The 18,032-nt window shown below is 40.5% G+C and overlaps 1 protein-coding gene across 1 annotated transcript; it reads left to right on the top strand.

Annotated features, from left to right (window-relative positions):
• The first annotated feature begins 3,309 nt into the window (after nucleotides 1-3,309).
• Nucleotides 3,310-17,336, top strand: LOC134677817 (cytochrome P450 4C1-like). Its single transcript, XM_063536244.1, has 11 exons — nucleotides 3,310-3,319; nucleotides 3,457-3,918; nucleotides 4,678-4,791; nucleotides 8,736-8,921; nucleotides 11,485-11,681; nucleotides 12,080-12,116; nucleotides 13,313-13,520; nucleotides 15,593-15,744; nucleotides 16,168-16,347; nucleotides 16,381-16,560; nucleotides 17,155-17,336. Exons 1-11 carry the CDS (start codon nucleotides 3,310-3,312, stop codon nucleotides 17,334-17,336), a joined length of 1,908 nt encoding a protein of 635 aa, XP_063392314.1.
• Nucleotides 17,337-18,032: the final 696 nt, after the last annotated feature.

The following is an 18,032-nucleotide window of genomic DNA, read 5'->3' as shown; positions in this document are numbered from 1 at the left end:
AGACTCTTGTACTATTGCTTTGTGTTTCCATACCGAAGTGTCGCGCGTCTCGCGAATGCTTGATGTATTATAATTATTTTGAGTAATATCTTAAATTTTATCTGTAAAGATTATTTGGGGTCATAATGATTCACTGTATCTAAATGAACTTGAATACAGCATTTGATGGGTAATTTTAAAACAATTAATTAAAGCGTCACACCTATTTAATTATATGATCATTTCATTTTGGAGTAATGAATGTAACGATTAGGTACTATTTTTTTGTAAATAACACCCCAAAATTACGAGAATAGATATTTTATACGGGTAATACACGTTTTATAGCAAACTCGTTCGTGTCTTTCCTGTAGCCATCGCAAATATAAGGGAATCTAAAAGCAATTTTTTGCAGCACCTTTACATGCGGAATATTTTTTTTCAGTACTTGAGACTCAAATGAGATAAACGGGATATATATGTACCAGAGTCGTTACCTTTTATAGTATTGTCCACAGAAGTGACCTTTTCTAAAATATGTTTTTTCCATAGGTACATCTGAAAGTACCCAACAACAAGTAATTAGCAATAGGAACTCGAGTTTGTAAAGCAGCCGTCATACGTCCTATGTGTTCTATCAAACTAACTCGCGCCGCCGCGCCGCCATAGATTCTAATGCATTATTTGTGGATACTAGCATGTTTTACTAGGATAAAAGTGATATGTAAAGAACCGTTTTTGCTTTATCTTAGTACTTCAGGTATTTTGCGTCAGTTTTGTGCCCTTTTTTTCGCACACGGTGGCCTCAAACAAGAGCAGTGATAAAAATTCTGTAAAAACTGTCACATTTTTATCTTTTAGAAGCTTATTATAATTCCGCGTGCTTCATTTTACTCATATTTCATTAAAATAAAATAAGATCAACCAAATGACACTAATTTTACCGAAATCGGTTAATGGGCTGATGAGTCATTACTAAATGAACACTGAAAATAGGGGTCATTTTAGCTCCGAATGCGTCGTTTCTAGCGCCGAATTGGCGCCATCTATGTCAGCGGCACATGTAATTCCGAGTAATGGCTACTTTCCTCTATACACTGATGTCAAAACTATACATATAGGTATTATAGTTATGGAGATATAAGCCTCCGCGCCATAACACTTTTCGTTACACTTGGTTTTTGGTCCGGCACCTCTACTACGGGTTTTTAAAGACGTTCACCTAACGTTTCACGTCAAAACAGTAAGTAACGTAAGTAAAATTGTTTAAATATTGTCTAGGATAAAAAAAGAGGTACCTACCACAATTAAATAATGTTGGCCGATTGAAGTATTTTATAGATGGCGCCAGCATAAGTTTTCTTGAATTTTATAGCCTGAGAAATGAGAATCGGTTGAAAAATGCGACTAGAACATCGACACACGAAATTTTTTTCCCAAATTGAAACGGAGACCTTTGTTTTCGCTCGGTCAATAACACTGTTATTTTTTTACAGCCTGTATCGTATTGAAGAGCGGTCAGAATGCTATGGCAGCTAGTTTTGGCGGCGGTGGCAATGGGTGCCGCGTACTACCGATGGTCTCGAAGGCGGCTCTACCGACTCGGGGCAGAGATACCTGGCTTGCCGAACAATAATCATATATTTGGACATGCGCTCAAGTTTATTGGGAACAGTGAAGGTAATTTTTATTGAGATGAAAAAAATCATTTATTTATCGTACAAACATTTGAAAATAAATAAATAAATGAATGAATGAATGATTGAATGAATGAATGAATGACTGAATGAATGAATGTATGATTGAATGAATCAATCAATCAATGAATGAATGATTGAATGAATGAATGAATATATAAATATACTTGGTCAAGCAGATCTTGTCAGTAGAAAAAGGCGGCAAATTTAAAAAAATGTAGGCGTGAAGGGATATCGTCCCATAGAAAATTTGAATTTCGCGCCTTTTTTTACTGACATGATTTGCTTGACCAGCTATATATACATATTTTAAGGACATTCTTACACAAATTGACTAAGTTTCACGGTAAGCTCAAGAAGGCTTGAGTTGTGGGTACTCAGACAAAACACACAGAGATAAATATAATATACAAATACTTAAGTACATAGAAAACATCCATGACTCAGGAACAAATATAAAAGGTAATAGTTATTTACGATACAAGTGTGGAAAAGAGGAAATTCGAAACGAGTGGCGATAAATTAAAACACGACCGAAGGGAGTGTTTCAAATCGACACGAGTTGTGAATCACCTATTAGCACGTGTATCGTACAACGTTTTACAGTACATATGGCCCTTTAAACTTTTGACATACGCACGGAAAGTGCTCTTTCCCGCACTAGTGCGGGAAAATAGGGCCATAATGTACTGTAAAGTTTATTTCAATAACAATTTTAATAACAAAACTTCCGTGAGACACAGACATATTAAATATATTAAAAACGGGTCACTCACGTATTTTAAGTCGAAAAACGCTCGACATGTTTCACTCCGTACCGAGAAATGTCATCAGTACGGTTACCATCAGTTTGTCACTGACATAAACGCCGTCGAGAACGTAATTTACTATCTATACATCCCGTTTGCACTAATATGCGAGTGCGAGCGAGATGTATAGAAAGTAAATTACGTTCTCGACGGCATTTATGTCAGTGACAAACTGATGGTAACCATACTGGTGCTTGCGTTTACGGTGACGGACCGGCGCAAAGTTTATGTTTAAGTTAACTATAGAGTTAGACCAATTAAGAAAACTCTGCAACGATTTTGATAGCACACGCAGTGAAAGTGTTATTTTAAACGTCAAACTTCTATGAAATTATGACGTATAAATAACACTTGCACTGCGTGTGCTATCAAAATCGTTGCAGACTTGTCTTGGTTTAACTCTATCAAAAATGTTTTTGACGGTAACTTTGTTTCAGATCGAATGAAGTATCTACAAGAAATGGGTCGACTCTCAAACCAATATGGTGGCCTGTCAAGTGCCTGGCTGGTCAACAGACTGTTCATTTGTGAGTACCTGTAGGGACCGTGCGCGTTGGAGGGCCTGCCATCTTGTGGCCTGAATCGGAAACATAAACATGTACATTGCCAAAGCAAGTGCTGCCATCTACCGTATTGTGCATAGTAGGTTCTGCCATCTTGTGGGCTACATTGGAAGCATACCTACCAAAGAGTAGTATAATATATAGGACAATACCTACACTTCATATTTACGCCTCGCCCCAAAAATCTGACGGCTCCTGTGCTGCCACCTACAGTTCATGCACGGTCGCTATAACCAGAGTGCTTAACGCGAAAATTACAAAATGACATTTCGTTAGTCGTGATGATCCCCATTATTTTGTAAGTGGGTAGTTTTTCCTCAGTCACCCGTTGACCACGAACGCTGTAAAGGGTTCGAAACGTCGGGATGTAGTATGAATTCAATATACGCGATTGTGTATCGGAGCCAGAGTCAGGGCTCTGGCTTCATGCATTGCCATCCCCCAACATAGGCACCCTCCTAGAAAAAACGACCCTCACACTCGCTACCAGTCTGCGATTGGGGGTCAAAACCAATGAGCCCCACCGCTGCCGCTGTGGCTCCAATGTTGACGAGCTGGGCCACCACGGCTTATCCTGCCAGAGAAGCGCGGGCCGCATCTCTCGCCATGCCTCCCTGAATGATGTCATCCGGAGGGCGCTTGCTTCCGTTAGCGTGCCGGCCATACTTGAGCCGAACGGTATCGCACGTGACGACGGCAAGCGGCCCGACGGAATGACACTTATTCCGTGGAGGCTGGGGAGGACGCTTGTGTGGGACGCCACCTGCGTTGACACGCTGGCGCCGTCCCACCTACAGGCGACCTCCGTCAGGGCGGGAGCTGCGGCTACAACCGCAGAACAGAACAAGCGGCGCAAATATGCTGTCCTCGGTGAGGGATATATATTTGCGCCATTTGGCGTAGAGACTCTGGGACCGTGGGGGCCTAGCGCAAAAGCCTTATTTAAGGAAATGTCCCAGCGTCTCATCGACACCACAGGTGACCAGAGGGCTGGCAGCTACCTCGGCCAGAGAATAAGCCTGGCCATCCAAAAAGGAAACGCTGCCAGCCTCCTGGGCACCATAACAAACGAAGGCGACCTGGGGAGCATTTTTTATTTATAAGTTCTGTTAAATTTTAGTTTTAATTTTAATGTTGTTTTTATTATCACCTTATTTGTTATTGGTAAATAAAATATACGCGATATAATCCGTTTCAATAGTTTAATATCACGAATAAACTTATTATTATTATTGTACTAGTAAATGTCTAAATAAACTTACGAAGGAGCATGACATCGATATTTTCAACAGCAACATCCAAACTGTGCGGCGTATCCTGACAGAGGAGTTCTTTAAATGAGCATGGCTTATTGGATTTTGAAATTTCATTGTGCTGTGTTTTTTCTTTATTTCTTTTGAATCTTCTTTAGTAATACGAATTCAAAATTAGTTACTCTGCCTTTGGCGTCGAAATGAATGTGGTGCAATAGTGCTAACCACCAATTGTTTTTGTTAATCTGTATTTACTGGTGAGAACCTGTAATTGGCTTTTTGTATCACATTTATAAAACCTATTAACATGTTAACAGCTGTTGGATCTCCGAATAGTAAAATAAATAAAATAATAATAATTATTATTATCGAGCAGGTATGACAGATCCGGCGGCTATCGAACTAGTGTCCAAGAGTTGTCTGGATAAGGACGAGTTCACTCTGAAGTTCACCAGGACGGCAATAGGCAACGGCTCCATATTTGCACCAGGTATAGTGTTTCCTTTTTTTAGGGTTCCGTACCCAAAGGGTAAAAGGGACCCTATTACTAAGACTCCCCTGTCCGTTTGTCTGTCACCAGGCTGTATCTCATGAACCGTCATAGGCAGTTGAAATTTTTACAGATGATGTATTTCTTTTGCCGCTATAACAACAAATACTAAACCCGGAACCCTCGTTGGGCCCGACTCGTACTTGTCCGGTTTTTCTTTTTTATCAATTCACTTCACAGTGTACTCGTGTATAAAAATTTAATTTTGTAGGACGGGGAGGTAAGTAGCGATGGGCGAGTCGAGTTATCTGATTCGAATAATCCGAATCAACCTACAGATGAGTTGATTCGAATCAAGACTATTGGCAATCCGAATCAACTCGGCCACTAAACTGACTGGTAACTTGGTATCCGATCCGCTGACTCGGCGAATGAATCGCCAATTCACCAACTCTCCGAGCCGAGTCAACGCTACGCTAAGGCCATTCAAAAATAAACCTTAATTCGATAGCCCGAAGATTCTTTTTACAACAACTGCCGCTTGATTCGGCGTTTCAATCCGAGTTGACTGGTACTATGACCATTCAAAAATAAACCTTAATTCAGTAGCCCGAAGGTTCTTTTTACAACAACTGCCGCTTGATTCGCCATCCCGAGTCGAGTTCACTGGTAGTATGGCCATTGAAAAATAAACCTTAATTCGGTGCCCTGAAGGTTCTGTTTACAACAACTGCCGCTTGACTCGTTTGCGGCTCCGCGGCCCGTGACCTTGTCGCGAACCACGCAGTCGCAAACCGTCGAGTCGAGTCAGTTCGAATTTCGACTCGGATCAGTGGCCGAATCGATTCGAATGATTCGAATCGAAAAAAAGTGGACTCGTCACATCGCTAGAGGTAAGGGCGAAGACGAAAAGCCGACGTTAGGTACTTAGCGCGTGTATTATCAAACTTAGAGCTATTACAATACTGTAGTCTTTACTTGCCGAGCAAGACCTAACGAGGTAGGCGCGAGCTAGACTAGTATAAATTTTACTACGGCACAGACACTAGGATACTTCAACAGAGGTGAAGGTATGTAGCGTGCGGTGCCGAAGTCGACGATCCCTACTTGCATTTCTTCAATAATCCTCGGTCCATGCTGGAGGGTCATGTTTCCACGTCGTACAACCGTTAGCGAGATCTATCTCGATCGCGTCGCCATCTATTGGTAGACGTGGAGTTGCATCGTGCAGCGGCTATGCTGCACCGCGAGTTGTGTACATTGACGTACTAGTAGCGCCATCTGTTGGCCTGTGATGGTAATGGTGTTACAATTTAATTTAATTTTTTATACTTGAGATTCTCGAGAATACCAATGTGCAAAGAGATTTTTCAAAAGTTGAAAAATTCCCATGAAATTCTCGGTATTTTTTTCTGCACGTTTATTGCCAAAGCTTCTTACAATTAATTTCGATTTCTATGACATTTGAAATATAAGCCAGCGAGTGTCGTAAATAAATAAATAAATATTAGGGGACATCTTACACAGATCAACCTAGCCCCAAACCAACCCAAACTAAGCAAAGCTTGTACTATGGATGCTAGGCGACGATATACATACTTATAGATAAATACATACGTATATACATAGAAAACACCCATGACTCAGGAACAAATATTAGTGTTCATCACACAAATAAATGCCCTTACTGGGATTCGAACCCAGGACCATCGGCTTCGCAGGCAGGGTCACTATCCAAGTATCCACTAGGCCGGACCGGTCGTCAGACTTGTCTGTTTCATGTTAAATGCAACGGTCGTCAACAGTTCAGAACATTCAGTAGGTAATAAAAAACCGGACAAGTGCGAGTCGGACTCGCCCACCGAGGCCCGAGGGTTCCGTACTTTTTAGTATTTGTTGTTATAGCGGCAACAGCATATCACGGTTCGTGAGATACAGCCTGGTGACAGACGGACGGACGGACGGACGGACGGACAGCGGAGTCTTAGTAATAGGGTCCCGTTTTACCCTTTGGGTACGGAACCCTAAAAAATAATAATTAAACATATACATACAAACATGAACGCTGAAAACAATACACTCTTTTTTTTGGGCAGTCGTGTAATAATTCCTAATTTAAACGGAGTTAGACATTTCTAGAGTCAGACCAAGAAAAATCTGTAACGATTTTGATAGCACACGCAGTGCAAGTGTTATTTTAAACGTCTATTCGTTCTATGAAATTATGACGCATAAATAGCACTTGCACTGCGTGTGCTATCATAATCGTTGCAGACTTTTCTTGGTCTAACTCTTAAGTGGAACATGCATGGGAAAATTCAAATACAAGTTTCCAAAAAAATTTCAGATATTTTGAGTATTGTCTGCAACATGCACATGTCATTGCCACCTATAACGGTATTCCCTGATCCATTTATATGCCAGTCTTCAACACGCTTTAACCTTACAGATGTGGTACATAATTGTTTTCCATCGTATTTTCTCGGAAACGTTCGTATTTGTCATGCTACTTCAGTCAACCTCAGCACTTTGTGTAAGGTAAAGGGCCCCTGTTTCGGCAGGTTAAGGCTCTTGAGAGTTTGTATATTTTTTTTTAATATTACTAAGCATATCAATACCTTGAAAGCTTTTGAGTAAGTTATATTAGTTCTTTGTTAATAATTTAATGTATAAACTATAGGGTTTTAGTTGAAACTTTTTTTTCTATGATTTTTTTCGTGAACCTCTTATTTGGCTCCCATTTCGTGATACAAATTTAGCTCAGCTCCTAAGTTCGTGAATTCGTGTCCCCTGTTTCGGAATAAATTTTCTTAGAGTAATTGGTGATAATTTGCTGATAATCATTTTAAATATTTAGCGGTCTTACCTACTTACGAGTAATTTGTAAGATCAAATTAAAAATAATATTTAAAAAAAAGTTAAATTGAGAGCTAGCTTAAAGTTTTTTGTACTCGTCGACTTTAATGGTTGAATTAAGACTTTGTAAACCATATGGGTACTTTAATACTTGATTAAAAGCCGAACTATATAAAAAAAAAATTAAACAAAAATAAAAAAAAAAATTACAAAAAAAAATTTAACTATCTTATACGTTAAATATAAACATACTTACACAAAAATAAATCTAATAAATTGAATTATAAATAAAATTGTGCTAGTAGTTAATATGAGAATATACGTGGAATATACCTTGATTTTTTAAACTCGGGTCACATTCAAACTCGTTTTATGAGAATTCTAGTGAAAAAAACATATACCGATTTCGCTCATATGAAACTTCATGAAATACATTAATTGTTTTCTAATTTATTTTTTTAATTATCTTCGTTGTTATATTTAAAAACAAGCACTCAAAATGTATCTAGAAAACCCTTGATTCGTTAGTGGCACGAAATAGGAGACACACGTAAAATAAAATGACCGCTATTTCGTGAGTCGATTTGTTGCAATTTTAAGGTATTTCTATGCATATATTCAATCTTTTTTCTTATCAAATCAATTACTAAGGAACCCACAGAAACACTTCCAAAAACTTTTATTCGAATGGGTTTAGCTTTTCCTTCCTATAAGCTTAACAAGTGAGAGCGCGCACCTTACGCCTAAAAAAAGTGCACGCATACAACACAGCTGTTCGCGGCCGTCTGACAGTTTCGACCGTTGTATTACTCTCAGATTAATCACTAAAATATTGGTTATTATTTTATTGAAGAGATTAAATAATACAGATTTTTTTCATATGTATATTTGAATTCCTTATTATTTGCGCCAGAAACAAAACTAACGAAATAACGTACTAACACGAACTTGGGGCCCGTTACCTTACCGAGACTGACTGAAATAGCAAGACACGTTGGTAACGTCCGTGAAAATACGATGGAAAATAATTATGCACTACCTACATCTGTATTCAGGTCTAATAACTCAAATTTAAACTATGTTCACAGTAAAAATTTGGCACCCTCGCCGAAAAATCAACTCTCCATTCTACAGTTTGAAAAACTTGAACAAAATAGTACCCCAGTTTGACACACAGAGCGCCATCATGGTGGACCTCATGAGGGCTGAGGTCGGACGAGGGGATTTCTCCATCTGGGGTTACATCACTACCTACACAAGTGATTCTGTTGGTGGTAAGTGAACCCAAATGAAATGAAATTAAATGAAATGACAGTTTATTCCCGAGAACATATGGTACAGTAGATATTATCCCATCAAAAACATAAATGTAAAAAAGGAGAGCCAAGTTCAATACAAAAATTATGCTTGGCTGTGGGGTTCGCCGCAAAAAGAATGGAGATCTAAATGAGTACCAAGTTCTATGCAAAATCCAAATATGTATTTATAGGAACAAAATAACATTATAAACAAGTATTAAACTCTATTTCTTTGCTTTATTGGATACCTATAACAATTGCTGTTATTTAAAAAAAATGCGAGATCTTAAAGCAGGTTAGATTTGACTAGGCCTTTTCAAATTTGCCGCCTTTTTCTACTGACAAGATCTGCTTGACCATCTATAATTTCCAACATCTCTCGTGGCTCTATAAGCCCCCTCTACAGCCTGGCAAAAATTCAAATTCAAATTCAAATTCAATTTCTTTAATGTCAAAATAACACATGTCAAACAAAATCACAATAGAACTACAAAATATACAACTAAAACTAAACACTCAACTATTACAAAACACTAACACCAAAATAAACACACATAACCAGATCAAGGAAAGAAGAAGAAATCATTAAAACTTATACATTACAAATGTCATTATTTACGAAATTATTTAATGTTAAATTTACTGTAGAATTCCTTAACCGTAAAAAATGCCTTATCAATTAAATAGGCTTTCAACTTCTCAACAAACAGGTCATAAGAAGCCGCCTCTTTAATCTCACGGCTCAGGCTGTTAAAGATTTTAATTCCAACTACCCCCAATGAGTTGGATGTTTTCGCAAGCCTAACAAAGACAGACTTAATGTCCCTATCAGTTCTCCTTTGTTCAGGTCGACGCATCACATATTCACTTTTGTGTTTATACATGTACTTTGCCACTTCAAAAATATATAACGAGGGCACCGTTAGAATTTTTAATTCGCGGAAATATTCTTTAGTCGGAGTAAATGGCGGCACCCCAGACAACATTCTAACAGCCCTCTTTTGTAGCAAAAATACTCTATCCCTATCGGCTGCCAGCCCCCAAAGGTCAATACCGTACGCTAATATTGAGTTCACATACGCATAATATGCCATACGGAGATTCTTACATGATAGTGCAGGAGCAAGCCGAGACAGTGCAAACGACGCTTTAGTAAGTAAAAAGAGTAGAAATTAAAAAGTGGCAACACTGTAGTGTCGTCCCTTTCAAATCAATTTATATAAAGGCCCCTGTACACATTGGGCCAGCGTGGGCCAGTCTGGGGGACGCATTTATGCGTTAGAGGGAGCAAGTGATACAGTCGACTCTCGTTCATTCAAACCCGCGATAATTCGAACCTCTCTATAATCCTCCCTCTAACGCATAAATGCGTCCCCCAGACTGGCCCACGCTGGCCCAATATGTACAGGGGCCTTAAGAGAACGGAACGACACTACAGTGTTGCCACTTTTTAATTTCTACTCTTTTTTGCCAGGCTGTACACTCGCGTTCGCGGCTTCGCGCCGCGATTCTCGCACGAGTGTGGAGCGGGTTTATAAGCCAATGCGGGACCGGCATGCGACTTGCGACCGCATTTGCGGCAGCTGAAGCAGAGAGCCATGTCGACAATAGCATCAGGTAGGTTGTGCCTCTTTGCGCGTTTTCGGGCAAGGACTTGAAACCATGCGTTGTCGTCATATAGACTAGGTTAGGTAATATAAGTAACGAAAGAGTAGTAACTTCATACATCAGCATTCTTACCAAAACGCGAGTTATTTCGTAGTCGACATCTAGCGTTACGTAGCGGAATTTATCTGTACCTACTGCTAGTAATACAATCGATGTCGCAATTGCTCAACAGTTTTCAACTAATATTAATTACCGGATTAACAGGAACTCTTATTAATATTATTTTTCATACCACATTGGTGGCAAACAAGCATACGGCCCGACTGATGGTAAGCAGACACCGTAGCCTATGGACGCCTGCAGCTCCAGAGGTGCTACATGCGCTTACTTATTGTATCTCCTTCTACTTATAAATCTTATAATATTAGTTGTAAATTGTTCTAGCAGTACATTTTTTGTAACTAGTTGCGTTAGACTGCTCGAATTCGTGAGTGACACTGACACCGCCGAACCAGCACCATACCAAAGACTTCGTATAAGACGAATAAAGTTTAAGGAAAAAACGTGCCTCAGATTTCAAGTAAAAGTCATTCTCGAATAGATGGCGCACACACCTTTAGCCTATCCTCGGCTAGATGGCGTGACGACACCGTTTCATATTTAACAATTTTAACACATAGATATCAGTGAATGAACATGGATCAAAATGATATAAAAATAACTAAATCATTTTATCCATATATATAAATTTTTTGATAACTTTATACGTTTTCATTTTGAGTTTTAGTCGTGTGTCGATAGATGGCAGTAAATTTACAGTGACTACAAAATTTACAATGACAGGACCCCTCTATACTATCTATTCTTTTTGACCATACTTAGTGCCCGTAAGGCCCGTCCTTAGATATATATCAATAATTCTCTTTCACAGAGTCTGCAATAGGCACTAAACTAAATTCGCAAGGGAACCCAGACCACTATTTGCTGCAAGCACTAGACGCGGGTATGCACATGGTGGCGAAGAGGATTTTACAGCCATGGCTGCATCCAAACATTGTGTATAAAAGCTTGCCCGTCTACAAAGAGTTTCAAAAGCATTTAGAAGGCGCCAATGCATTTTTAGATGAGGTACTTACCTATTTATTTTTTTAAGTTTAAAGGGGCCCACAGATACCAGTTCCCCGGGCGATATCAGCCTGTCAGTTGCGAACAACTGACAGGCTGATATCGCCCGGCGAACTGGTAAGCTGTGGCCCCCTTAACGGGGTTATTTAAACATTTAAAACCGGGTCTATCACGAATTTATATTCTTACCTTTATTTAAGAGGTTTTGACGCAGGTTTCACTGGTCGTGGTTCAGGATATCTGATATCCCAGCGAAATGTCAAAATAGTGATTTGTGTAACTAACTACCCGACAATTATTAACATGGGTGGCGGGTGGACTGAAATTGTGATACCCAGAGCTTAACACAAGTTAACCAACAACATTTATATAATTGCATTTTGTTTACTTATTATTTACAGACTATAAAAAACAAACGAACGGAAATGAAAGAGAACAGTAAGTAATTAACAACATCACACTTAACCACAGACCTACAATGTAAAAGATTGCATATCAAAATGTCAAAATTGCGCCCAAAATCAGAATGATGTCAATTTCAATGGAAGTACCTATTGAGTTCAGAAATATGAGAAATATAGTATGTGCTTGTATAAATAATTTGCTTTTGTAACAGTACCTATATTTACGCCCAGTGCCCTGTTTATCAAAAGCTTGTAACTTGTAATACAAGTGGAAGTCCCTTTTTGACAGCTTTTGTTAGAAAGGGACTTCCACTTGTATTACAAGTTACAAGATTTTGATAAACAGGACACTGGACCTAGGCGAGCCTACACGCTCGTAGGGGCTTATCAGATAAAAATAAATCATCGATTATCTCCAAAACGGAGTTAATTAGAATACCGGTTTTTTTGAGACAGTTACTTAATTTAATAGGCTCAGGCGTGCATAGTGATGTGCCGGTATTTTTCCATTTGGGAATATTACCAGTAAATTACCATTCTTCCCGGTAATATTCCCAAAAGCGGGTAATATACTCGTACTTGAACGCTTACGTTATAATTGAATTAATTTAATTTAAAACATGTAGAAATGGCTTAATTATATTTACGTCTGTTCCACTCGTAGCATCAGCTATCTCTCTCACTCAATCTTAGCGGAGTTGCGAAGCAATGTAACTGGTTTTGACTATGCCCACTTGCCCAGACAAGGGGAATACTTCCTGGTAATATTGGGAAAATACCGAGTAACATTGGGAATATTACCAGTAGTATTGGTAATTTACTAGAAAAGTAAACCTATGTTGATTTTTTGCACTTCGTATGATGCATTTGTTGACAAGTAATGATTTAATGTAAAATAACTTATGTTGACATTTACTTAATTTGAATATTACCGTAAATTACTGATTCTTGGGAATCTTACCGGTAACATTACTGGGAATTTTCCCACCTTGGGTATTTTACCGGTAACGGCGCATCACTACGTGCACCTTTGAAATAAACGGAGTTTAGAAAAAATTGGTATTAATTATAGGTATTAATAAAAACAAAATTAAATATTCCAAGATATGACCATCTGTTCCTATCATAATATGTACTGCTTTCGTATCCTGAATAACAGATTTTTTGTATTTTTCGGTCAGTAAGGTCAGTAAGTCGGCACAAGCTTAACTTACATTAAATATTTTATAGAAAACACCAAAAAAACGGACTGGTCGATTTTTCTCGACGTAATAATCGAATCTTCTGGAGGAATTAATAATGGCTATTCCGACATGGAGCTGCGCGAAGAAATAATGGTGATGATGGTAGCCGGGAGCGACACGTCAGCGACAGGAGCCTGCTTCACCGCTGTGCTGCTGTCGCGGTATCCTGAGGTGCAGGACAGAGTGCACCAGGAGTAAGTTGTAGGGGCATTTCATGATAGGAGCGACACGTCAGCCACAGGAGTCTGCTTCACCGCTGTGCTGCTGCCGCGGTATCCTGAGGTGCAGGAGAGAGTGCACCAGGAGTAAGTTGAAGGGGCATTTCATGATGGGAGCGACACGTCAGCCACAGGAGCCTGCTTCACCGCTGTGCTGCTGTCGCGGTATCCTGAGGTGCAGGAGAGAGTGCACCAGGAGTAAGTTGAAGGGGCATTTCATGATGGGAGCGACACGTCAGCCACAGGAGTCTACTTCACCGCTGGGCTGCTGTCGAGGTATCCTGAAGTGCAGGAGAGAGTGCACCAGGAGTAAGTTGAAGGGGCATTTCATGATGGGAGCGACACGTCAGCCACAGGAGTCTGCTTCACCGCTGTGCTGCTGTCGCGGTATCCTGAGGTGCAGGAGAGAGTGCACCAGGAGTAAGTTGAAGGGGCATTTCATGATGGGAGCGACACGTCAGCCACAGGAGTCTACTTCACCGCTGGGCTGCTGTCGAGGTATCCTGAAGTGCAGGAGAGAGTGCACCAGGAGTAAGTTGAAGGGGCATTTCATGATGGGAGCGACACGTCAGCCACAGGAGTCTGCTTCACCGCTGTGCTGCTGTCGCGGTATCCTGAGGTGCAGGAGAGAGTGCACCAGGAGTAAGTTGAGTATGAGGCCTAAGAGGAAAGGGGAAGGCCGCTTCTCCATAAACGTAGTCCTCATTTTCCTCTCTGGATATTGACATAATGGAAAATATTTTTGCCTAATTTGATTTATCCCCCTACTTTGGACTTTATTCTTGTGCAAAGTTTTAATTATCTTGGTCACATACTTACTGAGGATCTCTGTGATGACCAAGACATAGAAAAAGAGCGTAGGGCATTATCAGTGAGGAGTAATATGCTCGCCCGCAGGTTCGCGAAGTGCTCTACAGAGGTAAAAATTGCGCTATTTAAAGCCTACAGCCAATCATTTTACTCGAGCGGCCTGTGGGTCAAGTATACTAAACGAGCTTACAATGCCCTAAGAGTGCAGTATAATAATGCCATCAGAATGCTGTTGGGGCTACCTAGGTGGTGCAGTGCTTCAGGCATGTTTGCTGAGGCCCGAACGGATGACTTCTATGCAATCATGCGCAAAAAAATTGCATCCATCTTGAGTCGGGTAAGAAATAGCCACAACAGCATTCTGAAATTGATTGCAGGCAGATTCGACTGTCCAATTCAAAATTACTGGGTTGGGCAAGTCAAATCAGTATGGCAATATGTTAAGTAAAATGATTTGTGTTTTTATTTTATATTTTTAATGTATTTTAATTAATTTAGATTTTAATTGTTTTATTATTTTAATGTAATTTAATTTATTGATTTTACAATTTATGTAGGTACTCAACTAACATATTTTAAGTAGGTACCGTGTATACTAACAGAATATGGGTCGATAGACCTGAAATAAAGATTTTCAATTTCAATTTCAATTTACAAGATTTTTTGACTATTGTAAAAATTAAGAGCGAGAAACAGATTACATACAAATTTTTAATAAATACCCCTAACCCTAATAATTAAAAATTCGAAAAAAATCACACCCCTACGTTTGATTCTCTATTCAAACGTAGGGATACTTGCTCGGGTATCAAATATTAGCACGAGCGGTAAAACAACAATTTTGCCCCCTAGTAGGCCTAGTAGAACAAATAACTAGTGGCACTCTAATAACACGAGTTAAAAATTGCCTACTCCAGAGCACACAGTCGCTGTGGCCGAAATCGGTCAGGAGAACATCATCATCAACTTGTGGCTGATTGAGCTGTACATAGACCACGCAAATCCCCATGGCACCGCCATTTTGAAAAAATCCTAAAAACTAAAACAGAAAAATTCTAGATAATCATCGTAACTACTCACCAAATGTCACGAGAATCAATATTATGACACCATGAAGCTGATCTGATGATGGAAAAAGGATGGCCATAGGCTCGATGAGTATCAGTTGCCTGTGGAAAGAAACGTACAGTCAGCGATAAAAGCTTGTACCAATAATTCAATTTAAATTTTCAATCCAGATTGCTCGAGGTTTTCGGCGAGTCGGACCGAGCGGTCACAGCAGAAGATCTGCCGCGACTGAAATACCTGGAAGCCGTATTCAAGGAGAGTCTGCGGCTCTACCCACCCGTGCCGATAGTGGCGCGGGAGGTGCGCAGCGATCTAGTTTTACGTAAGATTCCTAATTATAAACTGAAATAATCGCGACAGGTGGTGCCATTCGGCCTCCGGGCCACAGCGGCATAGGTCGAAATTTCCAAGTACATATATGCACTTCTTACTGAATGCTTATGGCCCCCCCCTGGCTATCCCTAAGGTAGAACAGTATGGTTTGACCTTCTAACTGGATCATCTCAGGTGATACCGAGCTAGCGAGAGAGATGGCTATGGATGGATGGAGATGGAGAGATTACTAATTGTCGTCCCACGGGTAAAGGTAGCTTACGGCGGTTGGCGCTAATAAGTAGGTATGTATATCGTCACCCATATAGGCTTTGCTTTGTTTGGGGCACAGAAATATGAATATAAGGTTTGGGGCTAGGTTGATCTGTGTAAGATGTCCCCTAATATTTATTTATTTTAATATTCTTTACAGCTTCAGGCGCAACGTTGGTGGACGGCTCATCCGTCATGATCAACATCTGGGGCGCGCACCGCAACCCCGCGTACTGGGGACACGACGCGGAGGAATTCCGCCCCGAGCGGTTCCTCAATGGCGCGCTGCGACACCCCGCGCAGTTCGTGCCGTTCAGCTACTCTGTCAGAAACTGTATAGGTTCGTATTCTGTACATTTTTCTTACTCTACAGCATCGGGTGCAACGTTGGTGGACGGCACATCCGTTGAGATCAACATCTGGGGCGCGCACCGCAACCCCGCGTACTGGGGAGCCGACGCGGAGCAGTTCCGCCCCGAGCGGTTCCTCGACGGTGCGCTGCGACATACCGCGCAGTTCGTGCCGTTCAGTTACTCTGTTGGAAACTGTATAGGTTCGTATTATGTACATTTTTAAAACAATTTACCACACAATGTTCATGCCTTTTAGCTATTTCGTCAGGAGTTGTAAGTATATATGTTCGTATTCTGAACGTTTTCGAGTATTTTTATTACGCAGGAGCACTGTTACACACTGTGTTCCTGTTGTTCAGCTACTCTGTTTAAAATTAAGTAACGTAAAATCAGGTAACTTTAGTCCACAACTTACAACTATGGTCCAAATTCAAGTTCCAATAAAATATGTATAAGTATTTTTCAAATTATGTTGAGTATATAATATAGAAAGAGCATTAGTGTATCAAAGCTCACAAATAAATGTAACGAGTACAAATCATAAAGGCTTTTTAAGAAGTTTAAGAATCAACGTTAAAAACTGGACCATAAGTTGTACTTATGTACGGACTATAGTTACCTGATTTTACGGTACCTAAACCTATGACACTTAAATAAAATCTATGGGGTGCACCGAGCGTATGCTGCACTTGCCTGTGTCGTAGGACGCACGCAGAAGCAGCACCCGCAGACTATTGCGAGTATTACCGATTAAAAGTATATAATAGATACTAATTTAAAACTTGTTATTCCAGGTCAAACGTACGCCATGCTGTCAGCTAAAACAGTCTTAGCTAACCTGCTCCGGCGCTACCGCCTGCTGCCGCCGGCCAGCGCGCGCGCAGCAGACTTACAGCGCCCTCTACCTGTCAAATTCGACATTATGATGAAGGCTGCCGACGGCTTTGTTGTCAGACTAGAGGAGAGAAAAACTTGAGTTCTTATTGAGCTTTGTAGAAAATATATTTTTAAGTTCTTGAACTCGTATCATTTAAACTCAAATACCTCTTCGATTTTTTTTTGTGGCGGCCTGCTCATTGCTCATTTCCTTATAAAAAATGAAGACTGTACACGGCAACCCCAACATTGGACAGAAACAACACTGATATGATGGCTCCTCTACACGATGGGCCAACGCCGGCCATTTCAAGGGACGCATTTATGCGTTAGAGGGAGCAAGTGATATGGCTGTCTCATTCTACCGCATGGCTGCGTCTCTTGGAATGGCCGGCGCTAGCTCATCATGTAGAGGAACCATGACATGTACTCGTATTGTATTGCCAGCCATATATACCTGGAACAGCCGTAAGAGATATATCTTTCTCGCTCTCACTTATGGGTGCGGCGCACCAAAGTCGCGATGCGGTGCGGTAGTCTGTTACGGCTATTAGTATCATCATCATCATCTCAGCCATAAAACGTCCACTGCTGAACATAGGCCTCCCCCTTTTTTGGGGGGTGAATGCCATAATCGCCACGCTTGGCAGGCGGGTTGGCGATCGCAGTCGAGTACACCGAATTTAAGGGACGCTGCTGCCCGTCCACCGGTGGTCTTGGACGTGGTTTAAGCACTTACCCGAGTCCTGGACGTAGTTTAAGGACATACCTACCCGGGTCCCTATTAGTATAGTCC

The sequence above is a fragment of the Cydia fagiglandana genome, chromosome 27, assembly GCF_963556715.1.
Source record: "Cydia fagiglandana chromosome 27, ilCydFagi1.1, whole genome shotgun sequence".
Taxonomy (NCBI): domain Eukaryota; kingdom Metazoa; phylum Arthropoda; class Insecta; order Lepidoptera; family Tortricidae; genus Cydia; species Cydia fagiglandana.
Note: the sequence above shows the minus strand (reverse complement) of the source record. Positions and strands in the feature narration are given on the sequence as shown.